The sequence below is a fragment of the Rhagoletis zephyria genome, unplaced genomic scaffold (assembly GCF_001687245.7).
Source record: "Rhagoletis zephyria isolate East Lansing unplaced genomic scaffold, Rhagoletis_zephyria_1.1 Rzeph_scaffold_06641, whole genome shotgun sequence".
NCBI lineage: Eukaryota > Metazoa > Arthropoda > Insecta > Diptera > Tephritidae > Rhagoletis > Rhagoletis zephyria.
In genome coordinates, this window is record NW_016163724.1 from 15,816 (window position 1) to 34,043 (window position 18,228).

The window sequence follows — 18,228 nt, forward strand, 5'->3', positions numbered from 1 at the left end:
AAAAAATATTTGTTATCACTATTAACTTATTCATGTTTGTGGAAAAAATGTTATCTCTTAATAAGAATATAATCCGAAACTTTTGCAACTTATTTAATTCATGCCTTCAGGTTTCGCTTATATGTATGCTTTCAAGCTTCGAGCTAGCCGATTTGTGTGACCCTTATCTAAGAAAAGTCAATGCATGCAGCACTACGATCACAATCTTACCCCGCTCCTCTTCTGTCACTTAAGCAAAGCAAAATTAAATTCAAATTCGTCAAATTCATAAGTGTTATTTTGTTTTTCTTAAATACATACTATAAAAATTTGTTTCAATTTAGCATAAGCGGCTTTTGAGTTTCATAATTTAAATAATTTTCTTATTTGCTTGCTTCATTTGCAGCAACGTACTCTTGCTAATTGGGTTTGCCTTTTAATTTTTTTCTCTTTCCAATTATTTATGCATCGCTAAACACCGATAACTTTTCGATTTTTAAAATACAAACTCTCTAACTGCACTGCCATTCTTACTACAAATTCAAGTGAATTCATCAATGATTTCACTTTCTTTTCGCTTGTCCCCTACCATTGTATGTACTTACATATGTAGGTATTTACGGCTCGCTCATCATTACAATAAAATCTAATTGAAATCGCTACAAATTACACTTTGCCTCCACGCCTTGTTTAGCCTCGTCGTGCATCAATTATTTACTTCACTTCTCCTTTACACCTTCTGCAATTCTGCAGCTAACATTTCGTGTTTTAATTGTCAGGCTGCCGTTGTTATTGTTGTTGTTGTTCACTAGCAGTTGCTATCACCTAAACATAGGTGGCCACAGCGGCTGTATTCGAAGTGGTGGTACCTTGCGTTGGCGCTGGCGGCGCTGTTGGCGATTGATGCGCTGCTGGTGTATTGTTGATGGGCTGAGGACTAACCGGCGGCTGTAGTTTACCGGGCACATATTGACCTATGAAGGAACCATCCTCGGTGAATTGAGCTGCAAAATTAGGGAGATAGAGAGAGAGAGAGAGTAATAAGGTGATTAGTAAATGGAAACAATTGTGTGGGGGGCTTTATATTGCAATAGGGTGTTAATGAAAAACTTGAAATTATGTGGTTGTGTGGTGTTAGATATTGACCAGTGAGACCAAGCTGACCAAGACCGCGATTTGTTTTGTTAATAACAGAATTTCATTTATTAATAACGCAGATCTATATAAATATAGTGTAGTTTAATAAGTATTTATTTCGCAAGAGTTCTGATGTAACAGTGGCAAAATCCATATAATTTATTTTTATTTTTTGCTGCAGCTTATGATAAACATATTATCTACGTTATTTTTTTTTAATCTCCAGCACCGAATTATCTAAATAAAACATAAGTAGGTGTTAACTAAAACAAAAAAAAAACAAATTATGAATAAAAATAAATAATAAAATAGAAAAGTTAAAAAGTAACTATAACAAGGAATATGGGTTACATTTTTAAATTTGCTTAAAATCATGCCAGGCAAATGTTCTATTCTACACTCTACTCTAAAAAGCATACAATTCTCTACATACTCTTACCTCATTCATGTATGTAAATATGTTTGTCGACGTCATTAAAACGAAGAAAAGATTACTGTAGCTAAAATAAAAAACTTAATTGACAATGCCTTAATAACGCAGTACCACAAAATTTATTTGCTTTCTAAATAACCTCCAAAAAACGTACGGTTAATTTAGGTTAGAAATTACTAAGTGCAAATTTTTATTTTTTATTTAAATTCGAATTCAGCAAAGAAAAATCTGAGGATTGCCTAAAACTCGTTCGGCGATCGATGAACACATTTGTTATGAGACAGTTTAGTTAACTAAAATGAAACTACATTTGAAATAAAAAAATTTAATGAAATAATCGTAAACAAAATTACCAAAATATACATTAGGGGGTCTAAGTTATGCCGCGCTTCTTTCGCGAAAATTTTACCAAAAACGTAATTTATTCTGCGATCGTTTCGTTTGACAAATGTAACAAATCTTGTTAAGAAATGTAGCACCTTTTCAGGCTGAAATTGTGTAAATATGGGGAGAACATTTTTTCGCCGCCTTTTGCTCTTTTTGCTGGATACGTGGTAAATTTTTTTTTGCGAACATAGACACCAGGTTCCAATTTTTAGCTTACTTTCAGGCACATCATGTGAAATACTCAAAAAAAAAATTAATCCGCCGAAGCTTTCTCATGAGTTGTGGGCACCTGGTTGAAATAGAAAAATTGTATGCTTTCGTCCTGGCCAACCGTTTTGCGCCATCGCTTGCTTCATCTTGCTCGGCGCCGAGTAAAAATGCGAGAAAAAATCTAAAATAGATTTTCTGTAGATGTAAAAAGAACTTAGAACTTAGATAGGATGCGAAAGAGTTCTGTGCGCCTCTGGTAGAAATGCGAAAATTTAATTTTTTTGCCCTGGTCAGACCGCTGAGGGGGGTTAAAAAATCTGTCTCGAAATGTAGCATATTTTTAGGCGCTGGAAATTTAATATTAGAGAAAATACATTTCTCGCTATTACTTGAGTGCCTGGTAGAAATGCGACACTTCACCTACAAAATGGGTGTTTAACGGATGCGAAAAATTCAAAGAAAAATGTTAGCATCTAAATCCCTCTCATGCTCTTGTATTTTGTATAGCCAACCATCAGACGCTGCCTAAAAGCATAAACAGACGGTAGCGTTGATCCGGATCAGCTCGGGAATTAACTGCAGTTGATCCGGATTAAGTTCGAGTTAATCCGGATCAACGCTGCCGTCTGTTTAAGCTTTTATTAGTCAACTTTCTTCAGTTCCCACAGAGTATTAAAACATTTTTGTTTTTGTTTATTTTTATTTTGTGTAGAACATTTTCGCTTTTAATTAATTCTTTTTAAATTCATTTTCATATTAAGTGTTTGTTTTATCTTTTATACGAAAATGGTAGGTACACAAATAGCTTAGCTTTACATGTATACTATGTTTTTTTGTTTCTCTTCTTACTTGTTGTTGATAGTTTTAATTTACATTATTATTAAGAAACGATTCGATTGTTTTTGAATTTTTTTCTTTTACTTTAACATTATTGCTAAAAATTATCCATTAAAAACACTATATTTAAGCATATAAAATAAAATAAAAAAGAGAGTAAAAAATAAATGAGAGTAGTATACAGTTATGCAAGGGTTACTAAATACTAAACACAAAAAGTAAAAAGTAAATAAAAAAAATAAAATAAACACACATAAGAAGTCATTATTAAAAGTGCAATACATTTTAAGAATAGTTACAATAAAAAAAATAATAATAAAAAATAAATTATAATATTGTACGTACTGTATAAAAGCAATCATAAACATAAAATTTTACAGTTTCTTTTCTTTTATAAAACACATTTTAAACTACACTTATTTAAAAAAAAAATACAAAGAGAGCTTTAAATATTTATCTGCACGCGTATGCACACAGCTTGTCAATCGGTGCTTGCGCCGCATTCTAGCTGGGCTTGCGCGATCGCAAGTGTGTTTGTGTTTGATTGGATTCAATGTGCAGGCGTGTGGATGGGATTAAAACATATAGCTTGCCATAAAATTAAATAACTTTTTCGATTTTGCAATTCACGTGGATTAATTAATATAATACAAAATAGCTGCCTTAACAGTTTTGTACGTTAATTTATTTTTTCTGAGCTGCATCGTTGAGTTCTTTTACAACTTTCTTATTTTTTTCGCTAATGGCTGGATGCTATTTGGCAGTAGTCAAGAAAAGGTGTAGTTAGTTTATTGTTGTTGTTCGTGTAGTTGTCGTGAATGCTGATGCTCTTTCTCAAGTGGCTTGTGTTGACGGATACGATAACAGGAAAGATGTAAAAATTAGAACTGTGATTGCAATCAAAGTCCTTTACGTCCATATTGACCAATAAATGAGCCATCTTCATTTAAACCTATTTTGTTGTTGGTGATTGGTGTGTTGGTCAAATTAAAAAGAAAAGTATAATAACAACAAAATATTTAATAAACAGAAAACGAAATTACCAAAAAATTTAATTTACATACAAATTAATAATTATATTATATATTATTTAAAATACAAAAAACGAACAAGTGCGAACACTAAAATTATGTACGTACGTATGTAACTAGTAACCAAAACAAGAAATGGGGTCAAATAACAATTTTCATGTAAAAACAATATTAAAAAATAATAGTGCAAATGCTTTGTTTTTTGCTGTTATTGAGGTGAAGAGAGCGTAAAAAGCAACAAACAATCACAAATGGTGTAAATATGTAAACGCAATGCTTCAACGACGCAAAAAAAAAAATACGAATAGTTTATGCCAATGTGTACATTTTAATATCGATTGAAATGTGATATGCAGCTGCGAAGCGTTACCCCAATTAATGGCTTTAATCGGTTCTTCGCCATGATATCGAATTTATTATTTTTATGCATTTTTTTTTTTTTGTCCTATTATTAACTATTTTTGTGGCCAATAATTTTCAGTTTCGAATTTCTTTTATTTTCATTTATTTGCATTTGATGATGAAAATGAGCTGCGAACAATTTTTTTTTTATAATAAATGAATTTATATTACAAAAGTAACCACTGGCCATTACTGGTACTAATTACTCCAATGCGATGAAAATGTATAAATATATACAAATTTACTTGGTAAATAATTTAAAACGAAAAAAGATTTATGAATGGAAATGAATGAATGGAAAAGGCGACTTAGCCTGATACCAATAACATAAAACCATTTCAAAATAATTAAAACTAACCCCTTAGCCCAATTTTGGATAGTATGTTTATTACAAATTGATAATTATTTATTGAAATTCCTTCCAACTGAAATATTTAATTGCCCAGTGCTGGCTGCTTTTCTTCACGAATTCATTCATAATTAACATAATTAAGTCTTAATTTTTATTTGAACCGGCATGATTAAATATGATGATGTACACGACTTTAAAAAACACCAAAAATAAGGAAAAATGAGCGCAAGAAAAATATGATGGACATTTTCTCAAAATGTGTCGCATAACGCACACATTCATAAGGTAAATTGAACAATAAATTTTGGATTTGGTTGTTTTGAAAATTTACGAGTAAATTGATGATTGCATCTTCCTTCTTGCGATAAAAGTGGCAAGGAGTGAAATGTCCTCGAATTATTTAAACGGCCTCTAAAACAGTCTTCCCGACGGGGTTTCCTATCATTGGCATTAAGGAGATAGTACCCTACACTTACAGTATTAAATAGTAAAATTAAAGTCAAAAGTACGCTTTTGTTGGTTAAATTTAATCCTTTCTTGTGTTTAAGCAGCCACCGTGTCTACTCTATTGAATGAAAACATAAGCAGATTTTTTGTGTAATTTGATAAAAAGGGTCCAAAGTAGGCTACTTTTCTTCAGAATTCCTTAGACCAAAGGAATGTAAATGTAAAGGCCAAACCGGTCTCAAACGGATTTTTTTTTATCAAACAAACCGGTTTTTTCGTTTCATACAAATCTTGACCTCTCAATAAAGTTTCAGTTTTTCGAAGTTTTCAAGTTTTTTGATCTTTGGGGCAGAAATTAACAGGGCCTCGTTAGTGGCAGTAGGGACATTTAAGCCCACGGCTACGGCGGAAAGAGCACTACTAAATCAAAACAGTGGAAGAAATTAATAAAGTATTAAAAAAAGTTAAAATAACAAACGTGAATTTTTCACTACTTTTTATTCAAAACGAAAAAAACACTCAGAGCAATGTAGAAATGAAAGAGAATATTCAGTAGAATTAAAAAAAAAAATAAAGATTTTTGGTTCACAAGGACGAATAGGGATTGGAAATTCCCTGTTTAGTTAGAAGTACGAAATTCTAGAATGAGATCGTGTGTATATTATTAGTGTTAAATATATATATTTTTCAAAAATAATATCGCAAATTTTCAAGGAAATTCAAGGACAAAATTTTAAAAGCATATTTTCAACACCTATTAGTCTTTACGCACGAAAAAATTGTATCATGTTTAATTCTTCAGAATTTCCTTTGTTGTTTGATACCCATCTTGTTAGTCTACATTGCACTAAATTTTTAAATAATTTTTTGAAGTTTTGAAATTTCAAAGTTCTTAAAAAAAATCTGATGCCAGGATTTCTATTTTTAGTCTTTAGTTACGCCAACAAATTGATTTTTTTGTGTGTAAAATTGACTATCGCACGGCGTTATCACATATTTTTGCTCATGATGCATGACTGAATAACTGCCTGAAAAATCTAAAACTGATAGAATTTTTAAGTTTCTGAAACAAGCATGCAATCAGTACATTTCCCGTTTCCTCGATCAAATATAAAATGAATAAATAAATTGTTTAAGAAATTTATATGCATATGTATCACTGTTGGCACTAATCGATTGATTTTTTAATCAATTAGTTAACTCGATTAAATTCAATCCGAATACAGTTAATCATGATTAATTTTAATCTGATTAAACAGTTAATCGTAACCGCGATTAAAAAATTAATTTTTAATCATTAACCCTTAATTTGATTAAGTAGATTTTGTGATTAATTAATTTATGCTGGAATTTTACTGTGCACACAAGGCCAGTTAATTGGATATGGCCAAGTCGGTTTTCCTCATAAATCTAAGCAATTTGGTGTGCATTTTCATTAAGATCTATTTTAGCAGACGCTAAGCAAACTAGGTTTTAATATCCCTCTGCACATGTGCGATGGGTTATAAAAATTCCCAATTTATGTATTACTAATAATAATAATAATTATTTTTTTTATATATTATGCGTTTTTTATAAGCGTGAAACACAAAAAAAAAACTATAACCCGTGTTTGGTTTCAAATTCGGACAAACCAGAGCACTCAATCAGATTTTTTTTAATTGGATTAACGACTAATGATTAAAATTAATTAATCGTAATCACAACCGACGATTAACGATTAATAAAATGTAATCATTAATCGTACGGATGATTACGATTAATTAATTTTAATCGTTAATCGCGATTAACATTTTAATCGTTAATTTGTAATCGTTAATCAGATTAACATTTTGCCAACACTGATATGTATGTATATCAAACGCACTATGATTTATTTATGTTCTGGAATTTATAGTTGATGAATTTGTAAAATACAGTAAAAATAACTTACTATGTAGTATCTAATAAAAAACAAGTAATTTTTAAGCAAAAAACAAAAACGACTTCAATTCTCATATAAAAATTTAGGAGTATCGTAAATTTTTTCATGATCAAATGATTGGATCTAAACCAAATTAGTAAGTGACCACCTGTGAGACACTACCTTTCCGTTAGAAAAAGAATCATCGAAATCGGTTAACGTGGTCCAAAGTTATGCGGTAACATACATAAAACAAAAAAAAAAAAAATAGAAATATTCCGACGAATTGATAACCTTCTCCTGTTTTGGAAGTCGGTAAAAAAAATAAACGAAAAGTACCCAGTTACATTTTTCATTTAAAATTTTTAGGCAGTTTGAAGATAGTCTTTTTGCATGTTAAGTTTTTGTCCAATCTAATATATGGAATTTTAGTTTTAATTTTAAGCAGGATAATGCGAAATTTATTAGTTTGCCGAAAAACTTTTAACTATCAAAAATATGTTAGAAACAAATGCCAAATAATTAGAGAAAATATTAATGTTTTATTAAAAATTTATTTCGCCATCAATTTAAACAAAAAGTTCACCATAAACGCATGGTATGTATGTAAATAAAATATTTATAGGTGAAATTTATGAGTTAATAAACACGGAATACCGAAAATTTTCATTCATGCGTTAGTTAACCCAAAAATCGCAATTGTAATGTATTTTTTTTTTTACCTTAGCATTTTTTCAAACGAATTTACTATAAATTTGTAATTTGCAAAAGAGTGTCATGGCTAGTGTTTAAGTATGTGTGCTGCTGCGTTGGCAGCATCATCTCGGAATTCAGGCACCGTGGGTAAATTATTTGCAACGCCTCTTAATACAACAGCCGCTGTGCTCATTTTCAAAATCACACGCATTTTATACAAATTGAAGAAAATAATAAATACATAAATACATGGGTACATACATACATATTAAATGTGTAAAAAGGGGCATTCCAGCCCAATTCGAACACCATTCGACTTTTGTATCGCCGATTTTAAAAAATTTTTTTTTTATGTTGTATATAGTAACAATTGAGAGGCGTCCGAGCTTTGTTGGACAAAATTTGTTAGTTTTCCATTAATTTGAAAATTCGAAAAAAATATATCGCATTGCTATCCCATTATCGGACTAGGCTTAAAAGTTGTGGAATGAGTGGCAGTTTTTTGAAAAAAATTTCAAAATAATCGACCAGTACGTGTTTTTTGGCAATCAATATTTTATACTAAAAATTTTGAAGCTGTATAAGAATACGGTTTCGAAATATCGATATCTCGAAAACGGATGAAAATTAATAAGAAAAAAAATCAGAGATGCAAAAGCCAAATGGTGTCCCAATAGGGCTGGAATTGTCCCATAAATGTATAAAATAATAGGAAATAAAAGAGTGAATTGAATTTAATGCAAAAAAGTTGATAGCTGGTCGAGAACACGATTTTTTGTGCACGCACATATAAACGTATACAGATTTACAAACACACATATGCATATTTTTGGAAGCTTGACACGTTTCTACAGCCATATCGCGACAAAGTTGTTCTCGCGGCGATTTTCCAACCAATTACATCGTTATTTTATTTCGACTCACCTGTATCACCATCACCATATTCAGCCATGGAATCGGTATCACTTTCCACACCTGGCTTGTTCGCCGAACTAACCGATTGGCGACCAGCGCTCTTGTTATCCAAACTGCAAATAAAAAATAAAATATATAAATATGACATCAATAATTTTCCTAAATATTCGTTCAAACTTACGGCTGTGAGTATTCATGGAATCCACCTTCGTCCGGATAGTCACGACGGCCGTTCGCCAATTCACGATCATGTACATCATATTTGCCACCACGATTGCGTCGTATTATGCAAATAATAATGAAAAGTATAATAATGAAAGCCAAAGCCAACATCATGCCAATGAACCAGCCAGCATTTGCCACATTCTGATTGGGCACTTTAGTAGGTCCTTCAACAACGATTTCTCTTAGTTCACTGGGTGTTTCGTGGAGTCCATCAACTGCGACCACGCGGAATTCGTAAACATTGTCGGGGTCAAGACCAGCGATCTCTTGGAAGTCTCTGGTAAATTCCGGATCCACTTTAACGAAGTTGGGCTCACCTTTGATTCTGTGTGGGGAAAATAAAGATGAAATTTATGCAAATTTTAATTAACTCTAATATATTTAAATCGTGCTGTTTGTAACATGGTATGGTTTTGAAAAGCACAACATTTTAACCTAAATGTTCTCTTTATTTGATTTAAGTAGTTTCTGAAATAGTTTCTAGCACAAAGTATATTCTTTAGTTATAAATTTATTTCCTTACGCACCTGTATTGTGTGTAGAAGTGTGTGCCCGCATGCCCTTCGGTGCTGGGATGCCAGTTTATGCGATATTTAGCAAAACCATTATCGGATGGCAATTGCTCCCAAGCGAATGCAGGTACGGCTGGCTTCTGTGAGTCCTCTGGTAATGTACGTTTCTCAATAAAGTGCCTACAAACATAAATTTCATACATAATATTCGTAGGGTATTCAACAATTTCTCATCAAACTCACTCTGATCCCTCGCCCATTTTTGTTGTCGCTGTTATGGAAATTCTATACTTAGTATTTGGGTGCAAACCAGCCATTTTGGTGCTCGTCTGTCGTGGATCGGTAATGTGCGGTTCGAGTTCACGTCGCTCGCTTACATAGCTTCCCTTCACTTCTTCGTAGTAGATTTTGCAGCCGGTCAATTTACCATTTGGCTGCAATGGTTTCTTCCATGTCAACCAGAAGGCAGATGAACCCAGCGGGTAGGCATCCAATGATTGTACTGGTGATGGCACACCTTCCGGTGTATCGAAATCGATGACCACACTTGGTGGGCCATTAAAGCGTCCATTGTAGGCGAGCACACGCGCAAAGTTCTTCGAGTCGGGTTTGAATTGTGTCACGAGCGCCTGATCGGAAATCGCATCAACGTGTATTTCGCGCAGCGCTTCCTCACCCTCCTTCTCGGTCCAAGTTTGGATTTTGTAGCCCTTGAAGCGACCACGTACTGATTCGGGGCTGACGTGATTCCAGCGCAGCATAGCTGTGGTAGCGGCTGTGACTTGAACCATGCTGAAGTTAGTGGGAGCTTCCAAGGGACCTTCAATAAAACAAAAAAAAAAACATTTTATTTAAAAAATGTCATTGCTTATACAAGCATTTGGTGAAATTGATACTTACGATCTTCGCCTGAATAGCCTACTACTTCTGTGGGCGCCACATTTGCTTCACCTTTTTGATTTATAGCCACTACTTTGATCAGGTATGGTACATAGGTTGGCTGATCTGGTATTACCATATTACTCTGCCGCCAATCGTAGATGTCTCTACTCTCCCAGGAGGCTGCAGGTATATCGCGTTTCCACGAGAGGCGGTAATGGAAGTCCGGTGCATTGTGATCAATTTCTGGCATTGGCGTCCATGATATAACCAAGTTATTGGGCTCAGTTCCCATGCCTTGAACATTGTCCGGGTTCTTGTAGGGCACATCTGCTGGCGTTGTGCATACTTCACTGTTCTCAGATGGCGGCGACGGTCCGATTTTGTTGATGGCTTTCACACGGAAGGTGTAGTTAGCCCAGGGTGTTAAATCAACGACAAATGCAACCTCGGTGGAGGGAACTTTCTCATACGAGATATCCCAAGAGTCGGGCGTGAAGGAAGTATTGAATTCGAGGGTGTAGTATAGAATTGGAGAACGATTGTCACCCTGTGGCTCCCAGGTGACTTTTATCCTATTAGCCATGCATACGATACCGACTAGGCGTGGCGCGTTTGGAACGTCCTGTACTATGAGATTGGCTTTAGCTGAAGCTTCGTCCAACTGTGTGCGCGCTACACAAGTGTACTCGCCCGAATCCAATTCAACAGTCTTGGGTATGGTCAGCGAATTGTCATTGGTCTTAACAAAACGTGCCTCTGATTCGAAATCAATGGGTTGGCCGTCTTTCCACCATTCAATCTCCAGATCTAGTTTTTCGTCATGCTCCTCATTACAACGGAATGTCGCCGATTTTCCAGCGGCAACCTCATAATTCTGTGGCTCGTGAATGATGCTTGTGCGCTTCATGACTGTCAACGATCCATTCGCCGATTTGCTGCCGAATTTGTTAGTGGCAAAGCAAGTGTAGTCGCCCTCATCGCTGAATGCAACTTCTTGGATCTCCAAATCTCCCGAGGGTAGTGTGTTGTAACGTCCACCGGTCAACTCCTGATGGTTGTGTATCCATTTGACTTGTGGCTTGGGTGCACCAAAGACGCGACAACGCAATGTAACGTTCTTGCCATCGACTGTTGCTTCCTTACGCGGCGCTTCCTGGATCTCTGGTGGCAGTGCCAACACATTTAGGTACACATCCTTGTAGACATAGCCAAGCGAGTTGGTAGCGTTACAGCCATAATTGCCGGTATCGGCCTTGACGAGATCGCGTATGATAATGCGATTACTCTGCACTGTACGGCGTGGATTGGGTGCTGCTTGTGCAATCGGTTTGCCATTGTGAATCCATTGAATAGTGGGCTCGGGATTACCAGCAGCCGCACACTCAAATTCGACTGATTCATCTTCGGCGGCATTCTGGATCTCTGGTTCTTTGGTGAAATATGGTGTGGCCCAAATTTTCAAATTGATGGAGTATGATTGTGCATTGCCAACACCGTTAGAAACGTCGCACGTGTAGGTGCCCTCATCGTCGAAACTTGCCTGCCTGAAGACCAGCGATTTACCGTAATGACCCTGCGTTACTCTATCACTCCACTGTATGGGTGCGCCATTCTTGGACCACACCGTTTGCGGCAGCGGGGTGCCACCAAAAATACAATAAAGCTCAACGCGTTTACCACGTAACGCCACTTCGTTCTTGCGCGTCACGTATTGCCTCTTTGGTGGTTGTTTGTTCTGTGCGGCGCTGATGCCGGTCTGTTTCACATCCAATAGTACCTTATTGCCGATTTTGTATTCATTACGGAATACCGAGGTAGCCGAACAGGCATAGAAGAAATCGTCAGAGGCATCTCCACGTGTTACATTCGAGAACCAGAGTGTGCCTTCGGGATCGAGTGTCATGCGCGAATCGTTTATCGATTTAATGGTGCCATCCAATGAATGTTGTATCAGCCAGTTCACAATGGGCTTGGGCCAACCATCCGGTGCTTCACAACTCAGTGAGAACGGTTCACCTTCGTTTGTTTCAATCGTTTTCGCTACCTCATCTTTGAATGCATTCAGTTCGGCTTTACGCACAAACACAGAGTTCGATGTGGCTGTACCGAATTCGTTTTCAGCGAAACACTGATACTGACCCATATCCTCGTCCTTGGGTGACGTGATTACGAGCGTACCTCGACCGGGCTGCTGCAGCATGCGATTGTCGTAAGCTTGCCAATCGAATTTCTTGCCGTTCTTGATCCATCGGTAGCTGTAAGAAAGTGAGAACAAGAGAAAATATTATAAGCAAAATGGCACAGGTTCGGAAAATGAAATGAAATGCATGCAATTTAAAGTTTTTAACGCTCGGATGAACTCGATAAACAAGGGGAGTAATAAATACTACTCCAGTTCAACGTTTAACTTCTCATAATTATCATTTCCAAAGATTTTGGTGTCTTGCAAAGTTCGTTACTTGATTAAATATTTCCTAAACGCGCTGATACGCGAAGGCTGATGGCGCAATGTAGCACTTCTAGGAAAATGAAGATTGATTTTGGCGCTAATTTTTTCACCCACAAAAGCGGTATACACTTCCGGCGGAAATTCAAATTTACACAGGCATTCCTAAAGATTTCGAACTTCGAAGAGCTTTTTTGCTTGAGTCAAGGAATAGTGGGTATCTAAAAAGTTTGACCATTCGGTCTGTCTCTCCCCTGAACACTGTTGTGGGCTATCGGAGGAAAGCACAGCGCATATACTTACGGTGGCCATTCATCCTGTATTATACGGAACAGTCCCCTTTTTTGACCTATTGTCCTGGTAATTTATTTATTTTATACGGGACGCCAAATGTTCTGTATTCTTTTAATGTATTTCTTTTAATGTCCTGTATTTGTCCCGTATTCGGTGTTTCGATGCCTGAACAGCTCATTAAAATGGCATGCCTATGAACTGGTTTTTAAGTGATGTTGGCATATGATAGTAATTTTCTTCAAGGCTAATACATCTAGGATTATTGAAAAAGGCTGTTGTGGAAAAAATTTGCAAAATTATTTTTTTCCCCGTATTCGGCCCTCATAAATATGGCTACCGTACATATACTGTATGATTGCCCAGGTACAAGTAGTGCTTCTCCAAAAAAGTTTCGTGTTTTCCACGGAAATTATAAAAAATATTATATTTAAAGACTTCCGTCAAAATAGTTCGGAAAAAAATTTAATATTTAAGTACGTGAGCTGGACCCCTCCAAAAATTGAGTTTTAAACAAAAATAAATAAGTTTTTAATTTTTTTTTTTTAAATTAACCTCAGATGGTAAAAGAGTTTACGCTTAAAAGGTCTGGATAAAAAAAAAGTAAAAAATTTTACAACGTGTTCAAAAGAATGAGATTTTTGGAGGTAAAACCCTCCAAATCGGTATAGCTCAAGTAAATCTTAATACTTTTTCGAAATATCTTTAGGGAAATTTTCAAATATAATAAATTTTATAATTCCGGGGGAAAACGCGCGACTTTTTGCGCCTAAGCTCTTTATATGAAAGTCAAAAATTTGGAGTTTTAAATAAGAATTTTCCATTAAAAAGCTGTAGCAAGGCAAGCAAAGGCGAGGTAGTCCTTTACGCTTTCGGTATACAATTTCATGCTAAGTAATCGTTATAATTTACTTGGCACGCTACATACTGTGGCTTAAGTGATCCCTTAATATTTTTTTATAACCAATTTGCTTGCATTTGTCCTATCCAATCTCAAACAAAGAAAACTCGTAACAAATAATCATTCTAAGCTAGACATGGTCCTAAATTGACTAAAATATCTTCAGTTTTGAACCTGTAATATTTCGTAAAGAGATACGAAAACACTCACATCTACGCTTTAAAATAATTTAGTTATTTGAGTTTACAATTATGTAAATGTATCAAAGTAAAAACAAACACCGCAGTATGTACATACATATATATATATATATATATATTTGGTTATGGGGCTCTATAATTGAAAACAGCGTGACATTAGTTGCAATATTGGGCAAAAGGTCAACAAAGGGTTAAAAACACACATACCTAAATAAATAGGCAGAGGTTATTTGGGAAAAACGCCAGAGAAATTAAGCCTAAGACACGTGCATACATACATATTTACATGTGTAATTGACTTTTAGAACTTTGCATAATTTGTATGTATAAATGAAAAATGTGCGTCGAGAATCGGAATCCAATCCGACAATAAATTTTTGGAGTTTGAAAAAAAAACTTTCCTTTAATCAACACACAAGAACTTTAAATAAACACACAAAAATAAGCGCTGTTACTTAAGTAAAGCTATTAACTAAATAAATTTTTTTTTGATTTATTTTTGCTTTAGTTTGTTATTTTATGCCGATTAAGCAACTTATTTCCTGCGATAGTTTTTATTTTTTATTTGTCGGTGCAGCCAACTAATCATAAAATTAATGGCGAGTTCAAGTGAGGCTTTAAATAAATCTTCCTTATTTGTCTAAATGAATGACCCGTCAGACAGATTGAAGTGAAAAAGAAGAAAAGAGGTACATACGTAACAGACAAGTAGGCACAAACAAATAAACTATGCGCAATCATGCAGGCAATCAGACAAATGAGTACAGACTAAAGATTCAAACTCATTTTATTAATTGCACAAACAATTGACCAAGTAGAGCTTAAGAATAAAAAGTAAAGAACAACATAAAAAAAAACTATAAAACTACAATGTTTAAATTTTATTGAAGACACAAATCAAAAGAGATGTGAAAGTCTCAGTACTAGCTGCATGACGGCTGCAGATGACACAAAATAGACACACAAACACTTATTAACAGATTGCCAGTAATAAATTGCACTTCTGTGACTGGCATACTTTTTTTTTTATTCTACAACAACGTTTGCGCTGATGTTGTCTTAATGTTGCCATTACATAGTGCTTAGTTAATGTAGCAGAAGTCTTCATTTAAATGAATTAATTAAAGGCGAATGTGGCAGCGTGACTATGACGAGTTGCCACACCTTCTTTGCCAGCGCTGTCGCTGAGCAAGCTAGAAAAATTAGTTTTTCACTTCAACTACAGAGCTGGTTGGACTTACAGTACTGACTGCATGGAAGTTTAAAAATGATTACACGCTATATAAGAGAGTTAAAAAAATTAAGTTAACAATTTTTTTTTTTATAAAGTCTAGGAAGCTAAAATCGTTTAATGAATTTTGCTTTTAGATTAGCTGAGCTTGCAGTGTTAAAGGTGAGCAAGTATTGTTACATCAAAATGGAATTTTCGCACATTTCGGTCTTCGAAAACTTGAAGAAAACTATGGAAAACGGTTTCGACGTTAAACCAATCACTTTCTAGAGTAAATTTTTCTTCTGGTATTTTCATCTCATCACATCTGTTAATCGTTAAATAGCCGTATATAGGGCTATACGAAACAGTAGCCACAGGATAAGATTAAGATTTAATTTTTTAACAGGGATTAATCGCATTGCGATTAAATTTTGGGTTACATGTCAAGTAGTGTTGCCATATTCATAGTTTTAACTGTAAATTACAGTTTTTAGACAAGCTCGCAGTTTTTGTTAAATTACATTTTTAGAGGCCTGTTCTGCATGTTACCGAACATTTTAACACCGAAAAATTTTGTTACCAAAAAATAACACGACTTCTTGTAACCGCAATTCTAAGTACCTTGGTAACAATTCAATCTATTCAGCAATTCAGCTATGAAGATTTGTTTAAATTCTTGTGTTGCATACTTCACGGGGCAATATTTTGTTACCTGTTTATGAGATGGTAACAAAATTTATCAGTGTGCAAAATGCGAAAGGGGTTTAAAAATTACCAGGAACTTTATTTACGGGTAACAACATTTTTGTTACCAACGCAGAATAGGCCTGTAAATAGTAAAAATTTTAAATTTCAGATTTGACTGGATAAGTAAAAAATTTTTAGACAAAAAGGTAAGCATTTTCCTTCTGAAAAAAAAAAATGGTTTGCATTCCAGTAGCCAAAGCAAATACTGAAAGAATATCTTCCCAAATAAATTTAAATAAAACCAAAATGAGAAATAAATTGGAAATTCCGGCACTGTGGTACATATTTTAAAAACTAAAGCTCTCTTAAAAAATGCTTCACATTTTACTTAATTTAAAATATACATAGAATCAATTGTATAAAAAACTAACGAATCAATTTACGAAAAATAGAATTTCATTATTTTATTAACAAAATACACTGGATCACAAATTTTAGTTCGGTTTTTGTTCTTCAAACGCCACTATCCAATTTCTATGTAGAATTACTCGGTGATTCCGAAAACATTTTTTCAAAATAACCTGAAAGAAACCCAGCCCGGTAAGAATTTTGGGTCTAACGTAGAGCTTATCACTGAAACAAATGTCTAGTTAAGACTTTGAGGAAAGCCATTTTTTGAGGGGATCACATAAGTAATTGCAAAACAGTCGACTAAAAGCTTCGAGCTCCCCTTTGTTGATAGATTAAACTGTTTTTCTGCCGAAAAAAATATTAACTATATTTTTAGTAGACTTTTTTTCATCGAAGTAAATTTTTTGCGAATTTTTAATGTTTTTTTTTTTCGTTGAAATATTACGCTCGTCCAGCAAGCGATACTGAGATATGATAATGTTATTATGATCCTTCAAGTAAATAAGCAACCACTATTAAAAAGGACGTGTCACAAAGTGAGAAATAGGCAACGCACAACAATAAAAACTTACAACAATAAAAACAAAATCTTGTTATGTTTATGGCTCTGCTGAGAAGCGCCCTCATTCGCTTGGACTACATATGCACCAACTACTCCATACATATGTATGCATATCTGCCAAAAGGATCAAAGTAGTTTACTTTTAAGGACCCACTTCCGCAGTGGCCAAGCAAACAACCGAGTAATAAAGAAAACAAAGCCAATGCACTATAACAGCGTCCATTAAAATGTAAATGAAGATTTTAACTCCAATTTGAACATTTACTTAAATGCCATTAAGGACACAACAAAAAAACAAAAGAAAGGGGTTAAAGAAGCTACATACAACAATAGTGAATGCGGACTATACCGAACTAAATTGCACTTAGTGCACTAATAGTTGCGATATCAGAATACAAAGTATATTATATGCATGAAAAATAGTTGGGTTGGTGTAGAGCTACCATAAAGTATGCCACACAATAAACATTTTTCCACTTTTCTCTCCAACAGACTGTTAACACTTTGCTCACATTTGGTATGCCCACTTTGTATGTAAAACCATATGCTTCGCTTTGTTTGGACGATTTACTGTATGTATGTATGTATGTACATATGTATCTACATGCATACATACACATGTATTATTATGTATGTATATTGTCCTAGCTGGCGCCAAGCACACCCAATTTACCCCATTTCAGTATCATGTGTTTGCACAAGCTTCACTTTGCACCATCCTTACAACAACTCCTTCCCACTACAGTTTGTGCAAATATTGCCAGTCCTATACAGTAGCCAGTCCTACTCACCTGAATGTTGGCGCTTCCAGGAAGAAGCATAGCAGTGCATGTGCTGTGATGACTCAAGCCTCGAGCGAATTGTTTTCTAAATACATTTGCATAATTTTTTCTTTTTTACTAACGACACGCAAACTTTAAATGAATTGCCATATTATGCGCTACACAATTACGCTGAGCAAGAAGGATTGACAGTACTCCTGCTGCTCTTTCAGTAGCTTCGAATAACTGTCATTAGGCTGTCGCCGCCTTAACTAATGTCACTTCCCTACAGTGTTGCATTCTACTATATAAAGCACGGCAGTTCAAAAGTTGAAGAACCTCTGCAGTGATAATGAATGGAAGATTATGACAAAAGATATGACAAAATGAATAGCAGGATAGCTACTC

General features: G+C 34.8%; 1 protein-coding gene across 1 annotated transcript; it reads right to left on the reverse strand.

The window, feature by feature from the left end:
• Nucleotides 1–783: 783 nt before the first annotated feature.
• LOC108373375 (neuroglian-like) lies at nucleotides 784–12,603 on the reverse strand (the record flags this gene model as incomplete). Its single annotated transcript, XM_017629250.1, has 6 exons — nucleotides 784–983; nucleotides 8,739–8,842; nucleotides 8,911–9,279; nucleotides 9,482–9,646; nucleotides 9,710–10,286; nucleotides 10,367–12,603. Coding segments are annotated over 6 exons (3,631 nt in total), but the record flags the coding sequence as incomplete, so codon positions are not given.
• Between the last annotated feature and the right edge of the window lie 5,625 nt (nucleotides 12,604–18,228).